This window comes from Mastigoproctus giganteus, chromosome 9 (genome assembly GCF_048544385.1).
Source record: "Mastigoproctus giganteus isolate SK-2022 chromosome 9, ASM4854438v1, whole genome shotgun sequence".
Lineage (NCBI taxonomy): Eukaryota > Metazoa > Arthropoda > Arachnida > Uropygi > Thelyphonidae > Mastigoproctus > Mastigoproctus giganteus.
The window spans coordinates 169241740-169266294 of record NC_143583.1 but is presented as its reverse complement, the minus strand read 5'-3'; the positions used below and the strand labels follow the sequence as shown (position 1 = coordinate 169266294).

At 36.9% G+C, this 24555-nt stretch overlaps 1 protein-coding gene across 2 annotated transcripts in view; it reads right to left on the bottom strand.

The window, feature by feature from the left end:
• The window catches only part of LOC150080881 (uncharacterized), a 597772-nt gene that overhangs the window by 334665 nt on the left and 238552 nt on the right, over window positions 1-24555 (bottom strand). For both annotated transcript variants that reach the window (XR_016547378.1, XM_090381140.1), the window contains exon 12: window positions 8296-8360. Coding sequence is in view for 1 of the 2 variants with exons in the window: in XM_090381140.1 (XP_090237266.1) it covers window positions 8296-8360 (65 nt within the window). In the remaining variant the exon portion in view is untranslated. The remainder of the gene's footprint in view (window positions 1-8295; window positions 8361-24555) is intronic.

Here is a 24555-nt window from a genome sequence, read left to right as displayed (position 1 = left end):
ATATCAAGCTTAATGTCCAAGTTTGCAGACGATACAAAGGTTAGCAGGGTTGTCAAGGACACTACTGACACTATGCTACTGCAACAGGATCTGGAAAGGTTGAGCAGATGGGCTGAGAGGTGGCAAATGAAGTTTAACATTGACAAATGTAAAGTGCTACACATGGGAAACAGCAACCCCAGAGCAACGTATCAACTCTGTGGTACTACACTGACAGTGGTAGAGAATGAAAGGGACTTGGGGGTGGTTGTGCAGGCAGATATGAAGTTCTCTGAGCAGTGCAGACGGGCTGCAAGAGTAGCTCATGGAGTATTGTCAATGATATACAGGAATTTTTCCAGCAGGGATAAGGAAGTGATTATTCCCTTGTATAAGGCAATGGTCAGGCCACACCTAGAGTACTGTATACAGGTCTGGAGGCCTCATTTCAAGAATGATGTAGAGCTGCTGGAACGAGTACAGAGAAGGGCAACAAGATTAGTGAATGGAACAAAGGGGTGCTCTTACGAAGAAAGGCTTAAGTTTTGCAAATGACAGTGTCTGGAGACTAGGCACCAGCGAGGTGATCTGATAGAGGTGTATAAAGCCTTGAATGGTTTGAGCACGCTCAATGCTGATGGGATTCTTCCTCTAGCTCAGAAAAATCACCTGAGAGGGCATAAATTCAAATTGAGGAAAGACAGAGGTAGGATAGACATGCAGAAATTTGCCTTTAGCCAGCGGGTGGTTGGTTGGTGGAACAGACTTCCATCCCTTGTAGTGGAGGTTGATAGCCTAAATAAGTTTAAGGCTCAGCTGGACAGGTATTTTGAACGAACAGAGGGGTGAAGTGGAAGTGGGTTTTTTTTTTTTGGCTGATGCTGCATAAGCTTGCTTTCTTGCATCAAATGCCTCTACTAATGCTAATGCTAATGAAGTCAAATGCCTTTTCATAATCCACAAATGCCAGGCATAATGGTGTTTTATATTCATTTGCTTTCTCCATTGGCTGTGATATTACGTGAAGGTGATCCATAGTTGAGAATCCTGTCCTAAAGCCAGCTTGCTCTTTCGGTTATGTTGTTATTTGGTTTTTAGGAGCATTAGCAAATAAGGCCATATTGCTCCGGGATATGCGGTGGTCAGTCCCTGACCTTTCTGCATCCTCCGTATTTGGTGGTGACGGGCTCGAACCCCGGTCTAATCAAGAAGCGTGTGCTACGCACTGCTGCTCCTTCCCACCTGGCTACGGAGGCACCTGCTCTTTCGGTTGATTCTCATCAAGTATTCTTTCTAATCTGTTAGTAATGACCCTTGTGAACAAATTGTAGATGTGGGATAACAAGCTAATTGGTCTATAATTTCCAATTTCTGATTTATCTCCTTTCTTAAGCAGCAAAAATATAATTGCATTATTCCACTGCTTAGGCGTCACACCTTTTCTAATGCACTTTGTGAAGAGCCTTGCCAGTTTTTGTGTTATGTCTCTTCCTTCCAATTTTAACAACTATACAGTAACTTCATCTTCCCCCAAGGCTTTCTGATTCTTCATTTTCTCCAATGCATGTTCTACCTCATCAGGAAGAATATCGGGTATGTCGTATGTGTTGCTACTTTGCAATCCATCTTCCCCACTGCTGGCATCATTCCCTCGCTCCTTGTATAATTCTCTATAGTAGTCTTCTGCTATTTGAATTATGCCTTCTCTGCTGTTTATAAGTACACCATCGCATTCTTCAGTTTCAGTATCATTTGTCTTTCTGTATTACTGCTCGTGGCTGCTGATTTAAATCCTTTGTTTTCCCTTATTGCTTGTTCTACTTTTCTTGTGTTAAATCTTCTTATGTCCACTCTGAGTCTCTTTCTAATGGCTTTGCATAACTTAGTATACTCAATTTTCTCCCTGTCAGTATTTTTCTTTCTCTTCATTTGTCGTCTTCGGTTCATCTTGACAAGTGTTTCTTAATTTAATTTTTTCTTCTTTGGATTTCTTTTTCCCTATAGGTTTCTTGGGCTTTATCACTTTCAGAAGGTTGTAATATTCTTTGTCGATATATTGGTCCTGAGCAGTCTGCAAAAGCTCAAACCTGTTCTTAAGTTCCAGTACATACTGCTTTTTCTCCTCTTCTGTTATCTCAAAGACCTTTGTATTAAGAATGCAAGAATGTTTGCTGAACTTATCTTGGAAGCTACTAGGCTTTACATACCAACTAAGAAATATTGTTCAAGGTTCAGGCCTAAATGGATGTCAGATGAACTAATGAGACATATGGCAGAGAAGAAAAATGCATGGGATACATATAAATTAACATGTGACACAGAAGCCTATGATAGATATAAGTTGATCTGTAACCAAGTTACTAAGGAGGTTAGGCAGGCGAAGGCAGATTACGAGAAATCTTTGGCAAGGGATGCAAAGAAAAACAGCAAGGAGTTCTTTACTTATGTAAACTCTAGAAGGAAGGGGATGAATCAGATTGGTCCACTTGATATCGATGGTTCAACTGTTCATAATCCTGCTTAGGTAGCTAACAAACTAAATGAATATTTTGCATCTACATTCACACATGAGGAGTTATTCAGGAAGGGGAATGCCATAGCTGAAGTAAACACTGGCAGTGAGCTAGATGATCTTGTAATAATTGAGAGTAAAGTGGAGAATAAATTGTTGAAGATAAATACAAGAAAGGCACCTGGGGTGGATGGGATCTATCCAGTTATATTAATGGAGGCAGAAAAGGAAGTAAGCAATCTGTTAGCCATAATTACGAGAGCTTCCTTGGACTCAGGGGAGGTACGCACAGACTGGAGATATGCAAATGTAACCCCAATTCACAAAGGAGGATCAAAGGCTGACACAAGTATTATAGACCTGTGAGTTTAACTTCTGTTCCAGGAAAATTAATGGAAGCACTGGTTAAAGAAGCAATGCAGGATTATCTTGACAAGAATTCAGTTATAGCTCAGACACAGCATGGTTTTGTTAAGGGAAGGTCTTGCCTGACCAACTTGATTGCATACTATGATGTAGTCACAAAAGAATTGGATGCAGGGAATAACTTTGATATTATATATTTGGATCTTAGAAAGGCTTTTGATACTGTTGCACATGGAAGACTGCTGCACAAATTGGAGCAGTGTGGCATTGGTGGCAAATTGTTGCTATGGATAAAGGGATGGATGTGTGGCAGAAGACAGAGAGTGGTAATTAATGGACACTGCTCATCGTGGACTAATGTTATTAGTGGAGTCCCTCAGGGTTCATTGTTGGGTGCATTGTTGTTTTCTGTATTTATAAATAATATTGATGATGGTCTATCAAGCTTAATGTCCAAGTTTGCAGACGATACAAAGGTTGTCAGGGTTGTTAAGGACGCTACTGACGCTATGCTGCTGCAACAGGATCTGGAAAGGTTGAGCAGATGGGCTGAGAGGTGGCAAATGAAGTTTAACATTGACAAATGTAAAGTACTACAAATGGGAAACAGCAACCCCAGAGCAACGTATCAACTCTGTGGTACTACACTGACAGTGGTAGAGAATGAAAAGGACCTGGGGGTAATTGTGTAGGCAGATATGAAGTTGTCTGAACAGTGGAGACGGGCTGCACTGCTCAGACAACTGCTCATGGTGTCTTATCAATGATATACAGGAATACAAGGCAATGGTCAGGCCGCACCTTGAGTACTGTATACAGGTCTGGAGGCCTATTTCAAGAAGGATGTAGAGCTGCTCGAACGAGCACAGAGAAGGGCAACAAGGTTAGTGAACGGAACGAAGGGTTGCACTTATGAAGAAAGGCTTAAGTTTTGCAAATTACAGTGTCTGGAGACTATGCACCGGCGAGGTGATCTGATAGAAATGTACAAAGCCTTGAATGGTTTGAGCATGCTCAATGCTGATGGGATACTGTCTCTTGCTCAGATAATCATCTGAGAGGGCATAAATTCAAATTGAGGAAAGATAGATGTAGGATAGATGTGCGGAAATTTGCCTTTAGTCAGCGGGTAGTTGGTTGGTGGAACAGACTTCCATCCCTTGTTGTGGAAGTTGATAGCCTAAATAAATTTAAGGCTCAGCTGGGCAGGTATTTCGAACGAACAGAGGGGTGAAGTGGAAGGGTTGTTTTTTTTTTTTTTTTTTTTTTTTTTTGGCTGATGCTGCATAAGCTTGCTTTCTTGCATCATATGCCTCTACTAATGCTAATGCTAATTATTTACTCGAGTCAGTTTTTTGCTTTCCTTTCCTACATCTATATCAAGTGTACGTCTTACCACAAATAGATAAAGATCTACAGTTAAAAATCATAGATCTTCAAAGTAACGATAACCTGAAAACTTTATGGAAAAATGAAACATTAATTAACTTTTATAAAACTTTGACAGAAAATGAATTTCCAGAATTAAAAAAATTAGCAAGAAGAATATTAAAAAGAAGAAGGTAAGTGCTACCAAAAATAGAATAATTTCTATGTTTGGTAACACTTACCTATGTGAACAAATATATTCAAAAATGAAATATATAAAATCCAAACATCGATCAAAAATGACAGATGAACATTTGCAAGACTTTTTAAGATTGGGAACTTCTACTTTTAAACCTAACATTTCAATTATTGCTAAATCAAAACAAACTACAAACATCTCATTGATTTCCTATTTCTGTAATATCAAATGTGATTATAACAATAAAAATTGTGATTTTTGATATTACTATGGCTTTATTTACAATAAATATCCAGTGTTTATAATTTTTTCTAATTTTTCTATCTTGTACACCCCATTTGACCTGGTAAAGTCGCTAAAATTGCGTTTCTGGTTTACAGTGTTTTTAGCCATCAAAATTGCATTGACTCCGGCCCGCCATTTGTTATGAATTTTCTATGTGGCCCTCCAATGAAAAAGGTTGGGGAACCATGCTCTAAACTATATACATCTCTCATTATTACATCACCGACAAAACTAAAACTGTTTCCTAAATCGTCTCCTAAATTTCTTCCTTTGCATACTACCCATAGAGACAGTGTACAAAATACTTCACCGTTTTTCTACATGTTGAACATCACTCAAAGTACCCCAGCTCACATTATCAACCTGGACACAAAAGGCCAAGTCGAATCTAGACCAATTTGCAGTCTGTACTGAAAATCGCTCCAACTCCTTATCCTCTTGAGTAACATCTGTGCTTCTCAGTTCAAAGAGAATCACACTGTGATCACTAGTTGAGAAATCCTCAACCACCTTCCAGTTTTCTATCCTACTATGAATTGCAGCTGTGCACACTGTAAAGTCAATAAAAAACTCGCTATGCATAGTGGAATATGTAGGCTGATGTTCCCCACACATTCAATATTTCCAAGCTTCAAGCAGAAAGGAAGTCTTCAAGAATTTCACCTCTCTCATTAGTCTCCCTACTGACACAGAGCATGGAATTTGAATTTGAATCAAGAGCTATAATAATATTATTAGGCAACAACAAATTCTTTCCAATTGATTCACATATGGCTTGATTTCCTCTGAGGGAGGACAATACATCAAGACAAAATACACTTTCCTATAGATACCTATTATTTCACAACATACTGTTACCAAGCTGACTCATTTGATAAATGAGTCAGCTTGGTAACGACCAAACTTATATTTCTTATTGGTATGGCCGCTCTAAGATGTTCTCCATCAGACACACTCCGATAACTTCTGGGATATCCTCTTATACTACCAGCTACCTGATAAGGTTCTTGAACCAAAGCTAAATCAATACCTCTTTGCTCCATTTCATATGCCATTTACGAAGCTACACTTTTGATCTTTATGCATTTATTTGGACAATGGACAATTTTTCAGCCATAATTAATCTTTTGTTTATATAACTCTAGCACTCTTATATTCCCACAACAGGAGATCCCACAGTTAATTCTGACATAGCACCATCTAAATAAACTTATACGAAGCCAAAATGTTCAGCATGGTGTGCTGAATACAGCTGCAGGTAGACAGAAGATGAGTTATCACACTTCACCCATTATTAAGGGAGAAGCCTAATGCTAAAACGTGAATTTCAGGGTGAATAGGCTACCTTGGTGATATGGTAACCTGATCTGCTGTGATATGTGAGTTGCTTTTGGACACAAACACCAAAAGGGCATATGGCAGGCTGACAGATGTTATACAAGTTTACCCAGTCTGGCTTCAAAATGGATGTCCATGCTGGGTGGACAGGCAAGGAATTCATTTTTAAAACACAGTATAGAGACAAAAACGACTTATTTGCTTACACATATAGAATCTGGACAGAAGATGGCTAAAATGCTAAGTAACAATACAGATAGTTCAATGGTGGGTGGGATCCAATTATCAAAGTATACGATTTCTGGAAGATATGCATACTCAGGACTCAAAAGTAGTTTAGTTGATCAAGTACATTATAGATGCATATGACATGCCCCTTCCATCAATATCAACACTACCCCAAATCCCCTAATAGTAAAACTGGGGAAGGCAATTGCATCATAAGATTATCAGAGTGTCTGCTGGAGAATGTCAGGCCCAGGGCAATTAGATGGAGCAAGCTGTTAATAGGAACCCAACTGTAAGTCTGATTGCCACTGCCTCTAAGTTGGTAGTAAGTGGCATTAGGTTTAAATGGGGTCTGGTTGCCCATCAATCCCCTGGGGCTCACATCTAGTGAGTACGAGCTTGGCAAATGCAGAGTCCTAAGCTGGATATCATCATTCTTCTCTGTTTTGGTGATTCCTCTCTCTCTCTCTCTCTCTCTCTCTCTCTCTCTCTCTCTCTCCCTCCCTCCCTCCCTCAGGGTAACTCCAGGAATTTTTTTTTTGCCTGGTGCAGCATAAGCCTCAGGCTTCCTTGCACCATGTGGCTAATAATAATAATGATAGCTACTCCTTCATGGACAGGTCTCCAGTCCCACCTCTATCCTTTTCTACGATAGTCAGGTTATGCAAGGTTGTGTCATCATTTGCCTTTAAGTATGTCTCTTGCAAGAAAAAGCAAAGGTGTTCATGCTTCTGCCATAGGACCTTGATGCCATCTATATTTCACCAGAATCTACAATTCCACTGCAGGAAGATGACCATTATTTGGGGATTGGTGGAGCTGTAAGCTGGTTTCCAAAGTGCTGAAAGCTTTCTTTACTCAGTCTTGGATTTGTCCTTTTTTGGGAAAAATGGCCATTGGCTCGTATCCATCTCTTCCTCGGCAAAAAGGTCCCAGACTGATTCATTTGGTACCTTCTTCTCCTCAATACCTATTTTTTATCATGTGACTGTGTGCTTAAGTTTTTATTTGGTTTCCCTTTACCACTGGATTTTAGTATACGGGTGCAGTAGGAGGTGGGGATATAGGAGTGGCAGCTGACTGATTTTTTTCTGTATGGGTTTTTGTGAACTTAATAAATAGTATGCATTAGGAGTAAATGACTCTCTAGATGGAATGGTCATGTCAAGTTTTGTTCCGATGGACCAGCTCCCTGCAACCTTCTAGTGTATAAAGGGTTGTAGAGATTTTTCCACGTTTCTTGCCTCCTGGTATATGTTCAGCTCTACCTTCAGTCCTCTCTCTCTCTCCACCCACCCCTGGCATGCTTCATGAGTATGCTGTGCCCTCCTTGGCAGAGCATACTCCTAAGAGAGAGAGACTTTCAAGCTTAAAAACCTTCATGTTTTTCAGCTGAAAGTGTAAAGTGGAAGAGAACTGTTGAGGCTAAAAGTAAATAAGGCACCTGTGGTTGATGAAATCTATACAATTATATTTAAAAATTCAGCAAAAGTGGTTAGTAAACCTTTAGTGATAATTGTGAGAGCATCACTGCATTCAGGAGAGTTTCCTATGGATTGAAGATATACAAATGCCTCCCCTATTCATAAAGGGGGAATCAAAGGGAGAATTGTTTGTCTCAACTCTTGCAGAATTGACAAAATCAGATTTTAAACACTAATGTAAAACATTTATTTCTTAAACATGGCATCCTCTATATATTATAAATAGGTGCAGTGTTGGGTGACTGATGCAAGATGGAAAACACCTTTATTTTATAAGACTATTTTGTTAATGCTTTAATTAGTTAAGTACAAGAAGGCACACAAATAAAAGGAAAGAGAAAAAATGCTTACCTTGAATACCTAACAATACAGAATACAAAAAATATTAGCTGATGTTAAATTAAAATTTAATAAAATGGAATTTATTTTGTGCTATCTGACTATTTCTTACTATTATTCTCAGGATGTATAGCCTTAATGCAATTACTGAATCACAGATTCAGTTTGAATTAGTTACTAGAATTAATTACAATTACCTTAGTTTAATGTGTTGATTGAAAGGTTTCACAATATGACCTTCATCTTCATTCTTGAGAACAACCTAATAGATAATAAAGACAAAATTTATCTTTTTTTTTTTTTTTTAACTAAATTAATTTCAAAAATAAGCCTTTCACTTAAATTTTGGATTATAAATGTAACTGTGTTTTAAACTGTACAAATAGTCTGACTAATGACATGATCATATCCTAAAAAAGTAGAACTAAAAGACACTCAAAAAATGAAAAAGTAAGAATTTAATTAAATTTTTAAGAGGAGTGATTATGCATTAAACCTAAAAAAATACATAATTAAATATAAATTAATATATAATAAATAAAATAATTCGCACAGCATTCGTGGTTTTGTCGATAACGACTAATGGGCCCAAGCAAAACAATGAAAAGCAGCCCCATATCGTGACACTGCCTCCACCAAACTTCATTGTTGGGAGGATATAATGAGGAAGGAACTGTTCCACATGGCACTGAATGAACATCAGACTGGTAGAGTGCAAACCTTGACTGGTCTGACCACAGGGCTGTTTTCCACTGTTCTACAGTCCAGAATTCATGCTCCTTACACCATGTTTCCCGGATATTGACTGGAATTTGTGGGTTGGTCACTCACACAATAGCAAAGCTTTCGTTGATTTATTGGACGATTGTTTCCTACATCAGCATGTTCAGGAGGCAACTAGAGGAAGTAATACTCTTGATCTGATTATCGGTAGTGATTCTTCATGCACTAAGAATCTGCAGATTTTACTCAAAGAGGTAACTACCATCAGGGGGTAAAGGGAAGGATTTTTGCTTTCATAAAGGCTACTACGGTGGCCTGAGACAGTATTTAAATTCTATACGGTGGGACCAACTGATGATGTTACCAACAGCAAATTCAAAATGGGAGACATTTAAAGAATTAATCTTGGAAGCTACTAGGATTTACATACCAACTAAGAAATATTGTTCAAGATTTAGGCCTAAATGGATGTCAGATGAACTAATTGGATATGTGGTAGAGAAGAAAAATGCATGGGATACATACAAATTAACAGGTGACACGGAAGCCTATGATAGATATAAGCTGGTCTGTAACCAAGTCACAAAGGAGATTAGGCAGGCAAAGGCAGATTATGAGAAATCTTTGGTAAAGGATGCAAAGAAAAACAGCAAAGAGTTCTTTACCTATGTAAACTCTAGAAGGAAAGGGATGACTCAGATTGGTCCACTGGATGTTGATGGTTCAACTGTTGATGATCCTGCTCAGGTGGCTAACAAACTAAATGAGTATTTTGTGGTCACATTTGCACATTCACACCTCAGGAGTTATTCAGGGAGGGGAATGCCAAAGGTGAATTAAACTCTGGCAATGAGAAAGATGATTTTGTGATAACTGACATGAAATCTGTCAGTTATTACAATCAAGTAACTGACATGACAATCAATTTCAATGGTGGAACTTGACCATTGACCAGTAAATGGTCAAGTTCCACGATGACCACTTTTTATAAAAAGATATGCAGAATTTGAATAAGGGGAGTCCAATGTATACAGGAAGGACAGGAGGGAAGGAGGGATTATGCTCTTAAGAAGAATGTTAAATTTAAGGCAGTGCATCCAGTCAACATGTGTGACCAGGGCCATGCAAAGGTACTTGGGGGCCCGGATGCAAAAGGAGTTAAGGGGCCTCGCTTATTTATGTTGAGACTTTGATGGCTCCCTCAATTGGACCCCCCCCTAGATTGGAGCCCTGGTGCAGTGCAACTAATGCACTCCCCATTTGCATGGCCCTGTGGGTGACAGTACAATGCTGAGTCAGTTTGGTGTCACATAAGCACTGGGAAAATAAAATTGAGAGTATGAGTGTGCTATAGGCCTAATGACTGTGATGCATATACCAAACAACTCTACAGAAAAATATAGAGTCGGCCAATTAATCAGAATGTCTTATAATGGGATATTTCAACTTTCCAGATGATATGACTAGAATTTGTGGGTTGGTCACTCCACACACTAGCAAGACTTTTGTAGATTTATTAGATGACTGTTTTCTACAGCAGAATTTTAGAGAGACAACAAGAGGAAGCAATACTCTTGATTTGGATATCAGCAGAAATTCTTCATGCATTAACAATCTACAGGTAAAAGACCCAATGTGTACTAGTGATAGCAGTGTACTAATGTGGAATTTGATTAAAGACATAACTACTGTCAAGAGTAAAAGGAAAGGCTTTTGCTTTCGTAAGGGTAACTACAGTTGTCACAGACAGTTCTTAAATTCTATGTAGTGGGACCAATTGATGATGTCACCAAGAGTAAATTCTACATGGGAAGCATTCAGTGAAATAATCAAAGAAAGTAATAGGATTTTCATACCAACTAAAGAACAATGTTCAAGGCTTAAACCTAAATAGATGTCATATGAACTATTGAGACGCATGGCAGCGAAGAAAAGATGAGTATAAATTATAAGATGATGCAGAATCATATGGTATTTTTAAATTAGTCTGTAACCAGCCAAAAGAAGGTTGGGCAGGCTAAGGCAGGTTATGAGAAATCTCTGGAAAAGAATGCAAAGAACAGCAGCAAAGACTTTTATACTTATATTAACAGTATAAGGAAGGAAGGTGTTGAATCACACTGGGTCACTTGATGTCAATGGGTTAACTGTTGATGACACTGCTTAAGTTGCTGAAAACTGAATAGGTATTTTGTATCAAAATTCACACATGAGGAATTCTTTAGGGAAGAGGATGTGTCAAAAGTTTATCAAACTCTAATGGGAGCTAAATGACTTTGTGATAACTGAAAGGAAAGTGGAAAAGAAATTGTTGAAGATAAACATAAAAAAGATGCCTGTGGTAGATGGAATTAATCCAATTATAATAATGGAGGCAAGCAAGCCCTTAGCCATAATTATGAGAACATCTTGGAATTCAGCAGCAGTCCCTATGGACTGGAGATGTGTAAATGTATCCCCATTTCAAAAAAGTGGGATCAAAAGGTGACATGAATAATTACAGACCTGTTAGCTTAACATCTGTTCCTAGGAAAATAATGGAGCACTGGTTTAAGAAGTAATGTAGGACCATCTGGATAGGACTGCAGTTATACTTCACTCACAGCATGGATTTAAGGGACAATCATCTCTGACCAATTTGATTGCACATATTATGCAGTAACAAAGGAATTGGATGGAAAAAATAATTATAATTATGGATTTCAGAAATGTTGAGAAATTAAGAAACCACTAGCAAGCAGTGCAAGTGACCAAAGGTAAAACTATAAATTCTGTCCCCCCGTGCACTTTAGCAACATACCAAGATGATTGTCAGGTCCCTCTCACTTTTAAGGTTTCCTCTCATTCCCCCATGTTGGCATGGTAATTTCACCATTGAATGTAGGATCTATATAACAAAATAATTATCACCAAAAGAAGGATGAGCCTTTTTGTTATTTCCCCATAAATTGAAATTACGATGATCTTGGAATTATAACTTATTTTCAGTGGGATCAAGTGATAATTTTAATAAATACAGATGCTAAATGGGAAATGTTCAGGGAAGTTACTCTGGAAGCTGTTAGCTTTCTAAACCAACTGGAAACTCTGAATTCCAAAGTAAATAAACATTATTTTATAATAAAGTTAGTCAGAGGGTTAGGCATGCTGAGGCAGGTTAAAATTAAGTAATGAGCTAAGCGTGCAAAGAACATCAGCATGAAATTCTTGCTTATTTTAGAAAGAAAAGGAATCAGCCAGGTTGGTTTACTTCGTATTTGTAATAACAGATAGCAGCTAAAGGGGCTCTAGCCCCCCCATGATCAATATAAAATTTGTTACAGCTACATAATGATTAAAGCTTAATGATCCCCAGGAACACTGCTTTTGTTGTCACTGTCTCAGAACAGTAGCGATAATATTGACCTCACAGCTGATAAGTTTAATAAATATTTTACATCCACATTCATAAGCTAGAAAGTTTTTAAATGAGAGGACATGAGTGTTTTTGATAGCAGAAAATGAACTAGAAGTAAAGTTACTACAGTGATATCCCAATTTATGAACACCATGTATTACTGAGGAGTAGTTCATAAATCAAAAGTTTATAAAACTTTTAATTTATGAGCCAAAAACAATTTTTTTTTTTTTTTTTTTCTTTTTGTGTCTTTTTTTACATATGGTTACTATATGAATAGCTAAGGGATGTAAGGAAACTACTGGCTTATCATTCTTTATTTAATGCTTACACTACATTTCATTACATATATTTCCTATGTACAGTACAGTACAACATGGTGTTAAAATGAATGAGAATGAAATACTTTCAGTATTTATGTATTTAATATATAATTTGCAAACATGTACAAGTATCAAACATGTGTGGTACATGTTTGCAAAACAGGGTGGCCATATTTTGAAAATTGGTGAGTGGAACAACCTGAAACAAAAATGTGTAGTATAGCATTTTTTTCCTTTAAAAAGTAAAAGAAAAATATAAAATTACAATTAAAATACATTTTTTTAATCAATCAGTCATAGTATTTATTTGTTATATTATTTGTTATATGATTATTGTTAATATGTATTTGTCCTATATAAACTATAATATTTTATAACAGTTATTTTAAAAATAGTGAGGAAGATTAATTTTACTTTATATATTTTTCTTTAGATTTCATTAGTTTTAAAATTTCTTCTCCTTCCGAAGATTTTAAAAAGTTTTTAAATTCTGAACAGGACATGTTATAGTTTTCTTTCACCATAAGTTTGGTTTCTAAATTTTCTATTGAAAGATGGTTTCTCTCTCTTTCCGCCAAGCAGCTTTCATTTTTTAAGCTGAAAACTCTTTCTGATAAAGCATTTGAATGTGGAATGCTTAATATGGAGCTTACCATTTGAGACAAATTATTTTCCTCTGGAAATTTTGAGAAAAACTGCACCCATTTTTTATCAACACGCATTTTCTTTTCTTCATTACTCAGTAACGAACAAAATTCCTTTAGACTTTCTCATTTTTCTCTTGTTATTAGAATTAATTTTTAACACATCCATTAGATTTCAATAAGAATTAATTAAAAATACGTAAAATAAATAAATTAACAGTTTTTGCCTCTCTTATCGGAACAAATGATGGTATTAACAAGAAGCGGGACTTGAAGTTCTCAATCGGGACAATCCTGGCCATATCGGGATAGTTGACCACCCTGTGTTAAATACATAAATGCTGAAAGTATTTACTTTTGAATGATAACTTTCAAAAGTTTATTGTTACTGATATTGCTGCAGCTACTGAAGTTAGTTAATAAAGTTTGACAGGATATTAGGCAAACTAGGACAGACTATGAGAAAATCTTAGCTATGAGAAAAAAACAACAGCATAAAATTCTTTGCCTAAGTTAACAGTAAGATCACACTTTTGACTTCATAAATCAAATTTAAGGTATCAAAATTTCTTTTTCATAAACTGGGAGGTTACTTTACAATTAAAAGCAAAAGCGAACACAGTCCAAGAGCAACTGACCCTTTGTCCTTACCGCAAACATTCAGTGGTAGGTTACAATCATCCAGAACTTGTTTCAGTATTATTGGAACCTATCCAATAATACTGAAGGAAGTCGAAAGAGGTTAGATTAATTTCAATAATTATTTTAATAAAAGCATTCCTAAATTGTGCCAGGGAAGATTAAAAGAAGCAATGCAAGATCATCTGGACAGGAATGAGATTATAAAGGAATTACAGAATGCAGGGGTGGATCCAGGTTATGTGGGGCCTGAAGCTTATACAATTTTTGTGGTCCTCTTTAAGAAAAAGAATACAAAGTTACATACGAAAGTGAAAATTTATTTAGAATGAGAAAAGAAATCCCAACAAATTAAAAATTTTAAAAAGCTGACAAACATCATAAAATCCAGAAAAATAACATATTTTTATTAAGTAACTGTCTGACACACCTCTATAATACTTTTTTTCCTACATTTTTTGGCTGCATACCCTTTTATCGCCTATTCATACAAAAATAAATGATTTTGATAGTAATTTGTTTTTTATTATTCATAGTTTAGAAAAGTTTCTTTCAGCTTCACAACTTGTTATTGATAATGTCATGTAAATGTTTAGGAAGTCAAATTTGGGAAAACCTCTATCAAGTTTCTTTCATATATGAATTGTAAGATTTCAGGACATTTCAAGTTTTCTTGTGCAGTGATTAATCTTAAATACTCTTTGAATTGATGACACTCGTTAACCAGTTTGTCGTCGATATCCTTGTTGCAGTGGCATATGAGTTTTATGTTATCTTTGTCGATGTCAGTATTTCATGTCGAAATTAGCCAGAAATTTAAATCTTTTTGCAATGTGCTCATATGATTCATTGCTCTTCATTAATTAAATTATCTAACAATACAAGAGCCTATTCATTACTTCTATTCCTCTTAATGAATTACTGCTTTTGGTATGATCTGAAAATTTTTTGTTGCAATTCGTTTTTCGATGTCAGAATAATTTCTATTGATTTCATTACTCATCTTTAGCGCTTTTTTTTTTTTTTCATATTCCATTAATTTTTTATCTGAATTTTCTTTCAGTTCTTTAATAAATAAATTTAAAAATGACAAAGACGGTAGCTTTCATATACATCCAAATTAGGAGTTTGTAATTTCTCACTTGTTTTATTGACACATTCCAAAACATCTTTCCAAATTGCAGTTAAAATGCCGTATTCAAGCTTTATCAACTTTTTTGAATAAACTTTTTTATATCTTGTTTGTGTTCAGGTTTCTCTTCCGAGTCTTTGAAAATATATTTTAGAGTCCCTAAAATATTGTACTCAATTTGAAAGGCTTGAACAGCTTTATAATGGGCAAACCATCTCATTACACTTAGACTCTTTAAAGAAAAATCCAAGTTGACATGTGTGTTTAAAATACTCCATCTATAAGATGAACCCATAAAACAAAACATGCAACTGTTGCAAAACAACTTCAGGTACTGTGGAGGCAGCTTTTTCTCTGACGAGATGAAGGGAATCAGTTGTGCATGCCACATATTCTGCACTTTTATTAATGCTTTTAAAGAGTGCTTGCAGCCCTTTGTCCTTACCGCAAACGTTCAGTGGTAGGTTACAATCATCCAGAACTTGTTTAAATTTGTTGAATAAAGTCACAGATAGATGGTTTTATGTTATAACAGTAGCACATAATAATTGCCAACTGATCAGTGTTTGTCACATCTGGCGTAGAATCTACAATAATGGAGTAGTATTTGGTGTCTGGTTTATTTATTTGATTTAACACTTAATTTTGTGCATGTTTCCCATTATTTTGATTAATTCCGGTGCTGAGCCCTGTAGGACATGTTCATATCAAGATACGACCTCTGGCTCTGCACCTTTGTGTCATGACACCAGGTAAGTCAGCACAGTGGGCAGCAGGAGTACTCCTAAACAATCCTACACTGCAACAGCTAGCAGTAACTTAACTATACATGGAAGTGATTGAGAACCACATAAATATATCCCACTAAATGTATCCCCAACTCAATTTCTTGTTAGCTGGATCCCAAAAATGCCTGTAGCCACTTCGATGCCACCCGATATGAGGAGAAGTGTGATGGAGGGAAAGTCAGAGTGAAAAGAGACAGTGGCCTTAACCAATTGTGGTTAAAATATCTTCCTTTTGCAAATTTTACAAAAACATGTGAACACATTGCTAGGGGGGCCCTCCCAGGGCCTTGGAAGGGGCTCATGCAAGTGAGGGGCCCCCTGAAGCTTAGGCTTCATTAGCTTCACGGTAAATCCACCTCTCACAGCATGGTTTTGTTAGGGAGGGGGATATCACATCTATTAGCTACATTGAGGCTGTCACTAACTGAACACGAGAAAGAATTCTGATACCATTTATTGAGATTTCTTTAAAGATTTTTAAAGATTTTTTTGGAAAATATTATTGAATCCATTGTTGTATGTCTTTTGCTATAAATCTTTGGAACCTTCAATTTGCTTGATCTCTGCTAATAAACTATGTTCTCCATTATCTTCTTGTAGTTCAGACTTTTGTTAGCATTGCCCAATCTAATTTACCAATCCAGTTTTCTCCAAGAAAACTTTCTATAACACTTATATTCACATCTATTTTTGTCAAAACTGAACTCAAAAACTTCTACCTATGCCATCACTTCAGACATTCTAGAACCATTGATCTAAAAGGTGGATTAAAAACATTACAAGTGGTAAACACACAGCCTTTATGTCACCTCACCCCCTTAGAGCCTCTCAAAGAGGGGGAACATAAATGGGGGATATAACTGGCATGTGAAGGATGTTATCCAGAAAGAGAATAGCCTTTTTTGATTAAGTTTATTTTCTTCAAATGTTTCTTTACAGAAGGTACAGATTCATGAAAAAACCATTCTTTGAATAATGCAGAATCCATCCATGCTGATTTTTGTGAGTTATTAAACTAGTATAGCTGAACAGTTTATATTTTTTAAAAGCTCTAGAACTAGTTGATTTGCCAACAACAAAAAGTGACAACTTGTCAGTTCCAGTTACGTTAGCTGTTTCCAGTTATGTTCCAGTTCCAGTTACGTTAGCTGCAAAGCAGCTAACGTAACTGGAACTGGAACGTAACTTTTTTTTGTATCCTGGTATGGCAGGCTCCGCTTTTTTGTCATCACATTTTTGTTGGTAACATCTTATAATTTAGACCTCTTACATCCTTATCATTGAGTTCTTTACCAATCAATTTTTCTCTGTTGATAAATGACCCTAAATCATCAGTAACTTTCTAAGGAGCAGGCTGATCAGCAGATAATCTTTCCCTGCTAATACTTAATATAAGAATACCATAACATTTTCTAACATCCAAAGCCATTTGTCACCTACAATAAAACTTTCTGCATTACCAATCCTTTCATTGGTAGTGCAGAAAGTCAGATTAAGTGCATTTACCATGCCTCGCAGAGAGTGGTCAGAGAGAAAACTGGACACCCAACTGCAAAAAAAAAAAGTTGCAATCACTAAGATGGAAGTTTGTTAAGAAGAGCTTTGTGCCAAATATGATAAAAAGCTTTAGAAATGTCAAGAGCAACTGGTTGAGTTTTGCCAAACTTTTCCATTAAATCAGGGCAGTGTTGGGTTGGTCAGAAAATTGCTAGCTTAAGGAGATATACAAACTAATAGATTAACAACAGCAGCAGCAGGCAGACGTGAAAGTGATTCTTGCACTGCTTATACTGGAACATGTAACAGACCAGAAAGCAAGGTACTGACTGTGTTAGGATAACATAGTAAAATTTATTTACTGTGATCCTAGCATGTACACCAATGCTAGGATCAAAGTAAATAAATTTCATGTCATTGAAATGCTGGTCAAGGCATCAAATGCAGACATTGTAGGGATATCAGAGATGTGGTGTCACTCAGATATAAGGGATGCAGAATTGGATTTTGGGGAGTAAAATGTGTACAGAATGGACAGGAAGTGAGGAGGGGTTATGCTGTTAGCTGTTAGTTAAGAAATACATAAAATGTAACGAAGTGCATCCAGTTGACATAGGTGGACTGGCCCACTCTGATGAGTATAATGAACAACTTACAGAGAAATAGAGTGGGTCAGTAAATCAGAATGTCTTATAATGGGGAATTTAACTTTCCAGATATTGACTGGCACTTGTGAGTTGTTCTCTCTCTCTCTCTCTCTCTCTCTCTCTCTCTCTCTCTCTCTCTCTCTCTCTCTCTCTCTCTCTCTCTCTCTCTCTCTCTCTCTCTCTCTCTCTCTCTCTCTCTCTCTCTCTCACACACACACACACACACACACACACACACACACACACACACACAAGATTTCTGTGGATTTAATGACTGTTTTCTAGAGCAGCACATTACAGAGGCAACAGAAGGGAGCAATACTCTTGATCTGATTATAAGCAGTGATTCTTCATGCATTAAGAGTATGCAGATAAAAGAATCACTAGGTGGCAATGGTAAGGCCATACCTTCAGTACTGCATACAGGTCTGGAGGCCTCATTTTAAGAAGGATGTAGAGCTGCTGGAAGTAGTACAGAGAAGGGCAATGAGATTGGTGAGGGGAACAGAGGGTTGCTCTTACCAAGAGAGACTTCAGTTCTGCAAACTGCAGCATCTGGAGACTAGGCACTTGCGAGGTGATATATTGAGGTGTTTAAGGCTTTGAACAGATTGAGCAAGCTCAATGCTGATGGGATTCTTCATCTTACTCAGACTATGCACATGAGGGGGATATACATTCAAATTAAGGAAGGATAGTTGCAGAATATTTGTGGAAGTTTGCCTTTAGCTAATGAGTTGTTGATTGCTGGAACAAACTTCCATCTGTTGTTGCGAAAGAGTTGATAGATTAAATAAATTCAGGAAAGAACTAGAAAAACTGTTGGGGAGAATGGGAAGTGTGTGGGTGTTTTTTTTTTTTTTTGCTAATGATGTATAAGCATGCTTTCTTGAATCATATGCCACTACTAATGCATTTTGGCTTATTGGCATTAGCCAATAAGCCAAAAATCACCAGTGGTTCAAGAGAAAGATTGACAATCATTGATCATATGAAAGATTTTGAGATAGTTTAGGAGTTAGCAGTTCGTTAATTTCTCCATTACTTTGGAAAGAGTAGAGCTAAGTGCAATGGGACAATAACAATGGAAGAGATTTGTCACCCTTTTATAAACTGGCTGGATATGAGCAAATTTCTAAGTAGAAATAAAAATACCAGTCGAATAAGAAAGCGTAAAAAGGTGACACAGTATGGTCAAGAACACAGGTTTTGAAACAAGAGGAGAAATAGCATCAGGACCTGGAGATTTCTTGGCATCAAGATTGTTCAAAATTCTTCTGGCATCACTTTAACATAAGACACAGAAGACACTTGAGTAGAGTGTATTAGGAATGGTAGGAGGTAGTTTACTAAGATCATCAATACAAGAGTTAGAAGAAAAGTAGGATACTAGTAAGGTGGCTTTATCTTTATCTGAGGAGCCTACAGAATGATCAGGTTTTAACAGAGATTGGAGTACAGATGGGAAAGAGTTGCAACCAATAGCTTTGGCAAGAAACAATTGTGCTTGACCAGCATTTCAACAAGAAGAAAGTTTTCTAATCTTAGCCTGTTCAAAATCTTGTTTGAACTGATTAATAACTGCTTTATAATTGTTTGAGGTTTATTATAGGCAGAAAATTAAACTGGAGATGTGCAACATGCTTATCTTGAACAGCCTTAGCACACTTATTGGAAAAAGAAGGTTTAGATAAAGGACAAGATTTTAAAGTGGAGTGTGAAATAAAGCATTTCTTCCCTACAAGAATAATTTCACTGACTCGATTGAAGCAATCACTGACATCAGAAAATTTAAAATAGTAATCCAACTAAGGAAAAGAACACTAGAAATCTCACTAATCATCTCATTTCGCATCCTTGTAATGCTGAACAACACTGGGCTGAAAATGGCCATGAGAGAAAGGTAACAATGAAGAAGAGACTATTACTAAGATGTGATTGGAGCTGCCTAGAGGACCATTCAACTCAACCGTGTACTTTGAAGATTTGATCATAAAAAAAAGATCAAGAGTGTTGGGTGTGCAGTTAGGATTGTCTGGTATTCTGGTAGGTAAATGAACAATCTGTGTGAGGTCAGTAATTGAAAAAGCTTCATCATCTCGACCAGCTGGGTCCGTGTGACTAGAAAACAGAAGTTAGCTGGAGATGTGAACATTAAAATCACCAAGGAAAATTACCTCACTGTTCAGAAAGTTGGACTAGAGAAAGTCAAGTTTCAAAGAGAGAGGAAGTCAAAAAGAATTCCAAGCGATTAGTGTAGTTGGGAGAATAATTGAGGCCACAGATGGATTTGACAGAATGTGGTAGAGAGAGAGAGAGAGTTATTTTAAGCCAGGGGAGATTCCAAATTACTAAGTAACTGACAGAGAATATCAGAGTGGTCATATGCACAAGTACTCCCTTTGAAACGAAAAGAATCATCATATATTTAGGACAACTGAAATGAGCAGTGGTTGAAGCAACCAATAACTGGAATTCGATCAGAAAAAGCAAGTGGAACTTGCTTTTTCTGACAGCATGGACATCATTGAGATTGGAACTGAGACCAATATTTACATATTTTTACATGTATTTTGTGAAAGTAATTTATCATATTTATATATTTGTGAACAGAATGAGGAAGTTTTTGGGAGGTTTAGATATTTTCACAATTACGTTTGTTCTATTAGTTTTATTATTCATGATGTATTCAGTAGAAAAGTAAAAATGGGGGAAGGTATGAAGTAAGTAACGAAATTTTTTGATGTGGCATATACACAACAAGAATATACCTAGTTCCTTGACATAATGTGGCCTTGAAAATGCCCTTGCTATTATGCATCATAATCTCAAAAGACATCAATTGTACTGCATGATGGAAGGGATTGGGGGATTGCCGAACCTTTGCTCTGGTGACTAAACATGGGTTTCACCACTTCAAGCATCCAATATACAAAGTGGTAAAACTGCACTTCTTAATAAGAGTCATCTATTGCCTGATAACACAGAAGGGCAGCATTCCTCTAGCACCACACCTCAACTCCTGCTTACATTGGTTCACACCTGGGAAGTCACCTATGGTATATTAGGTGCAGCAATTCAGGTCTTGCACTCACAGTTACTAACAGTCCCACCATTGTGAAAGTGCATATATTTTTATATTATTGTAGTAGTAGTAGTAGTAGTAGTAGTAGTGGCACTTGATGCAAGAAAGCAAGTGTAGGAGCTTATGCAGCATCAGCCAAAAAAAAAAAAAAAAAAAAAAAAAAAAATCACACCATACCCTCCAACTGCCTGTCCAGTTCCTCCTTAAATTTATTTAACCTATCAACTTCCACAACGACAGATGGAAGTTTGCTCCAGCAATTAACCACCCGCTGGCTAAAGGCAAATTTCCGCACATCTATTCTACATCTATCCTTTCTTAATTTGAACTTATGTCCACGTAGGTTCGTATTCTGAACAAGTGGGAGGATCCCATCAGAATTCAGCGTGCTCAACCCATTCAAGGCCTTATAGACCTCAATCAGATCACCGCGCAGGTGCCTAGTCTCCAGCCACTGCAATTTGCAGAACTTAAGCCTCTCTTGGTAAGAGGATCCCTTCATTCCCCTCACCAATCGTGTTGCTCTTCTCTGTACACGCTCAAGCAAATCTACATCCTTCCTAAAATGAGGCCTCCAGACCTGTACGCAGTACTCAAGGCGTGGCCTGACCATTGCCTTATACAGAGGGACAATCACCTCCTTTTCCCTGCTAGCAAAATTCCTATATATCATTGACAAAACCCCATGACCTGCCCTAGTAGCCTGTCTACATTGCTCAGAAAACTTCATATCTGACTGCACAATTACTCCCAGGTCTTTTTCATTTTCTACATATTTAAGCATATTTAATTAATATGCTTAAGGAATACAATAATGAAAAGTCAATTAAAACAGTGTTTAAACAGTATTACCTTAAACAAGTAGCATATGAAAAAACACAAGAGCAAGGGATGCATGTATTCATATTTATGTTATACATGTATTCACATTTACTTATTATAGAACTGCACTGTTAAAACAGCCTACTATTCAAGCAACTTACTTATGCTTAACTCTTCCCTTGCTCTGTCAGCAAACTGATTTTCCAATATTGGCTCACTGGCCACTTCTATAGGGAGTACCTTAACCACCCCTTGATATCATGATCTTTTTTCAAGTTATGTAAGGGAAATTTGGTTAATGAATTTATAGCAAACACAAAAATAGGTACTTTATTGAATATATTCTTTCCTGTGAATTAATTAAAAAAAATGTTTTGCTATTTTAGGAAAACACTGCAAAATGATTACTGAACTGATGCTGTATAAGCTTGTTTAACAACTGAAATAATATCTGGATGGGTTCATAAGATACACTGAGATTATTCATTAATATTCTATTAAATGATGTAAAACACTTATTTTACATATATGTAATTTTTGGTAAATTACTTTTAATTTATTGGAACATGCAGCTGTATATATATTTAGGTACCTTACCAAATCTAAAATTAATATCAGTTTTCTGTTTTCTAATAGAATATAGGTCTACTGATTTTAGATTTAGTAAAGTGCCTAAATGACATGTGCACACTTGCATGTTCTAATAAATTAAAATTAATTTATCAAAAATTAGTTGTGCAAAAAAATTGTTTCATCTCATTAATTTCTGACTTTTTACCATGCATGTCACTTACACAGCAGTTAATACACTATCTAATTATAACTTCTATGCATTGTTTGCTAAATCACAGGACCATATCCAGCTGTAAGCATATTCCCAAAAAACCATGAGGGGCTGGAGTACTTGCAACACAAATTTATAACTTCAGTGAATGAAATTACGCATCAAAACAATTAATTTTCAGGTAGTTCATATCAGAATAGCCAGTGAGATGGCAATAGAAAAAATATTTCGAAAATTTATTTTTATTTTGTTACACAGAGCATTAATAAACTACAATAAATAAATTAGCTTTCGGCTGGGTGGCAGCCTTCATCGGATTAAAATACTTGAATGGCAGTTGGAATAGAGATGCACTGCCAGGATGGTGCGTGAGGCACGTGGTTAATTGTTTGTTGATATTTGTGGCTGTGACGTATGGTGGTGACGTGGCCAGCGTTTGTCTATGGATAGAATTACTGACTCTGTGATGGGGTTAACTTGACAACCACTGTTCCTGTTCAAAGCGGTGTCCGAGCATTTTATATTTAGCGATTCCAACCAGGTACGCCTCAGGTAATGGTGGGACCTGTCCACAACCACGACATCGCGATGTGGGTCGATGTCGTGGTGGGTTGTCCAGACGTGCTCGGCGATAGCTGAGTGTTCTACATCTGCCAAACGGATCGCCCTTTTATGTTCTGAGAGACGTTTCTCGAGTCGACGTCCAGTCTCTCCAAAGTAGCAGCTCGTGCAGTCATGGCAAGAGATTCGATAGACCAAACCACTCTGTAGAAGGGTGGGGACAGGTGATTTTATGTTGGAAAGGAGAGAACGCAGTTTCTTGTCTCTCCTTTTCAACATAAAATCACCTGTCCCCACCCTTCTACAGAGTGGTTTGGTCTATCGCATCTCTTGCCGTGACTGCACGAGCTGCTACTTTGGAGAGACTGGACGTCGACTCGAGAAACGTCTCTCAGAACATAAAAGGGCGATCCGTTTGGCAGATGTAGAACACTCAGCTATCGCCGAGCATGTCTGGACAACCCACCACGACATCGACCCACACCGCGATGTCGTGGTTGTGGACAGGTCCCACCATTACCTGAGGCGTACCTGGTTGGAATCGCTAAATATAAAATGCTCGGACACCGCTTTGAACAGGAACAGTGGTTGTCAAGTTAACCCCATCACAGAGTCAGTAATTCTATCCATAGACAAACGCTGGCCACGTCACCACCATACGTCACAGCCACAAACATCAACAAACAATTAACCACGTGCCTCACGCACCATCCTGGCAGTGCATCTCTATTCCAACTGCCATTCAAGTATTTTAATCCGATGAAGGCTGCCACCCAGCCGAAAGCTAATTTATTTATTGTAGTTTATTAATGCTCTGTGTAACAAAATAAAAATAAATTTTCGCATTATGAATCCAGAGCACGTAGGCCTGTTTTATTAGAAAAAATATTTCAGTGAAAAACCTAACCTATCAGAAAACCCAACCTGCTACACAGGTAGAAGGTTGGTTTCCTAGTAATAGTAAAAAACTACCTATTTAACGAACAGAACTCATGTTGTGAATGAATTCAGAAAATTTCCTTACCTATGTTAAAAGTGATAAAACAGATGTTTGCACAGATCTGGAATATAAAATAAAAAATAAAAATAATCTGTTTTACCAAGAATAACACACTAAAAGATTGTTAAGAATAACACACTAAATGATTGTTATAAGCTTTTAAGCGTTGGGGACCGAAATGATCCTCCACAAACCCACTCACACTGCAAAACTAATGCACCACATGGGTTAAAATATACCAACAGTAAGAGTCTATGTAGTATGTAGCTTTTCTTGGCAAAAATGTATCTTGCAAAATAATGAGATGGACAGCAATTTAAGGAAAGCAATTCTATTAATCAGATTAAACTGAATTATAAATGGGAAGTATTTAGGGAAGCAATCTTAGAAGCTACTAGATTTTGTATACCAACCA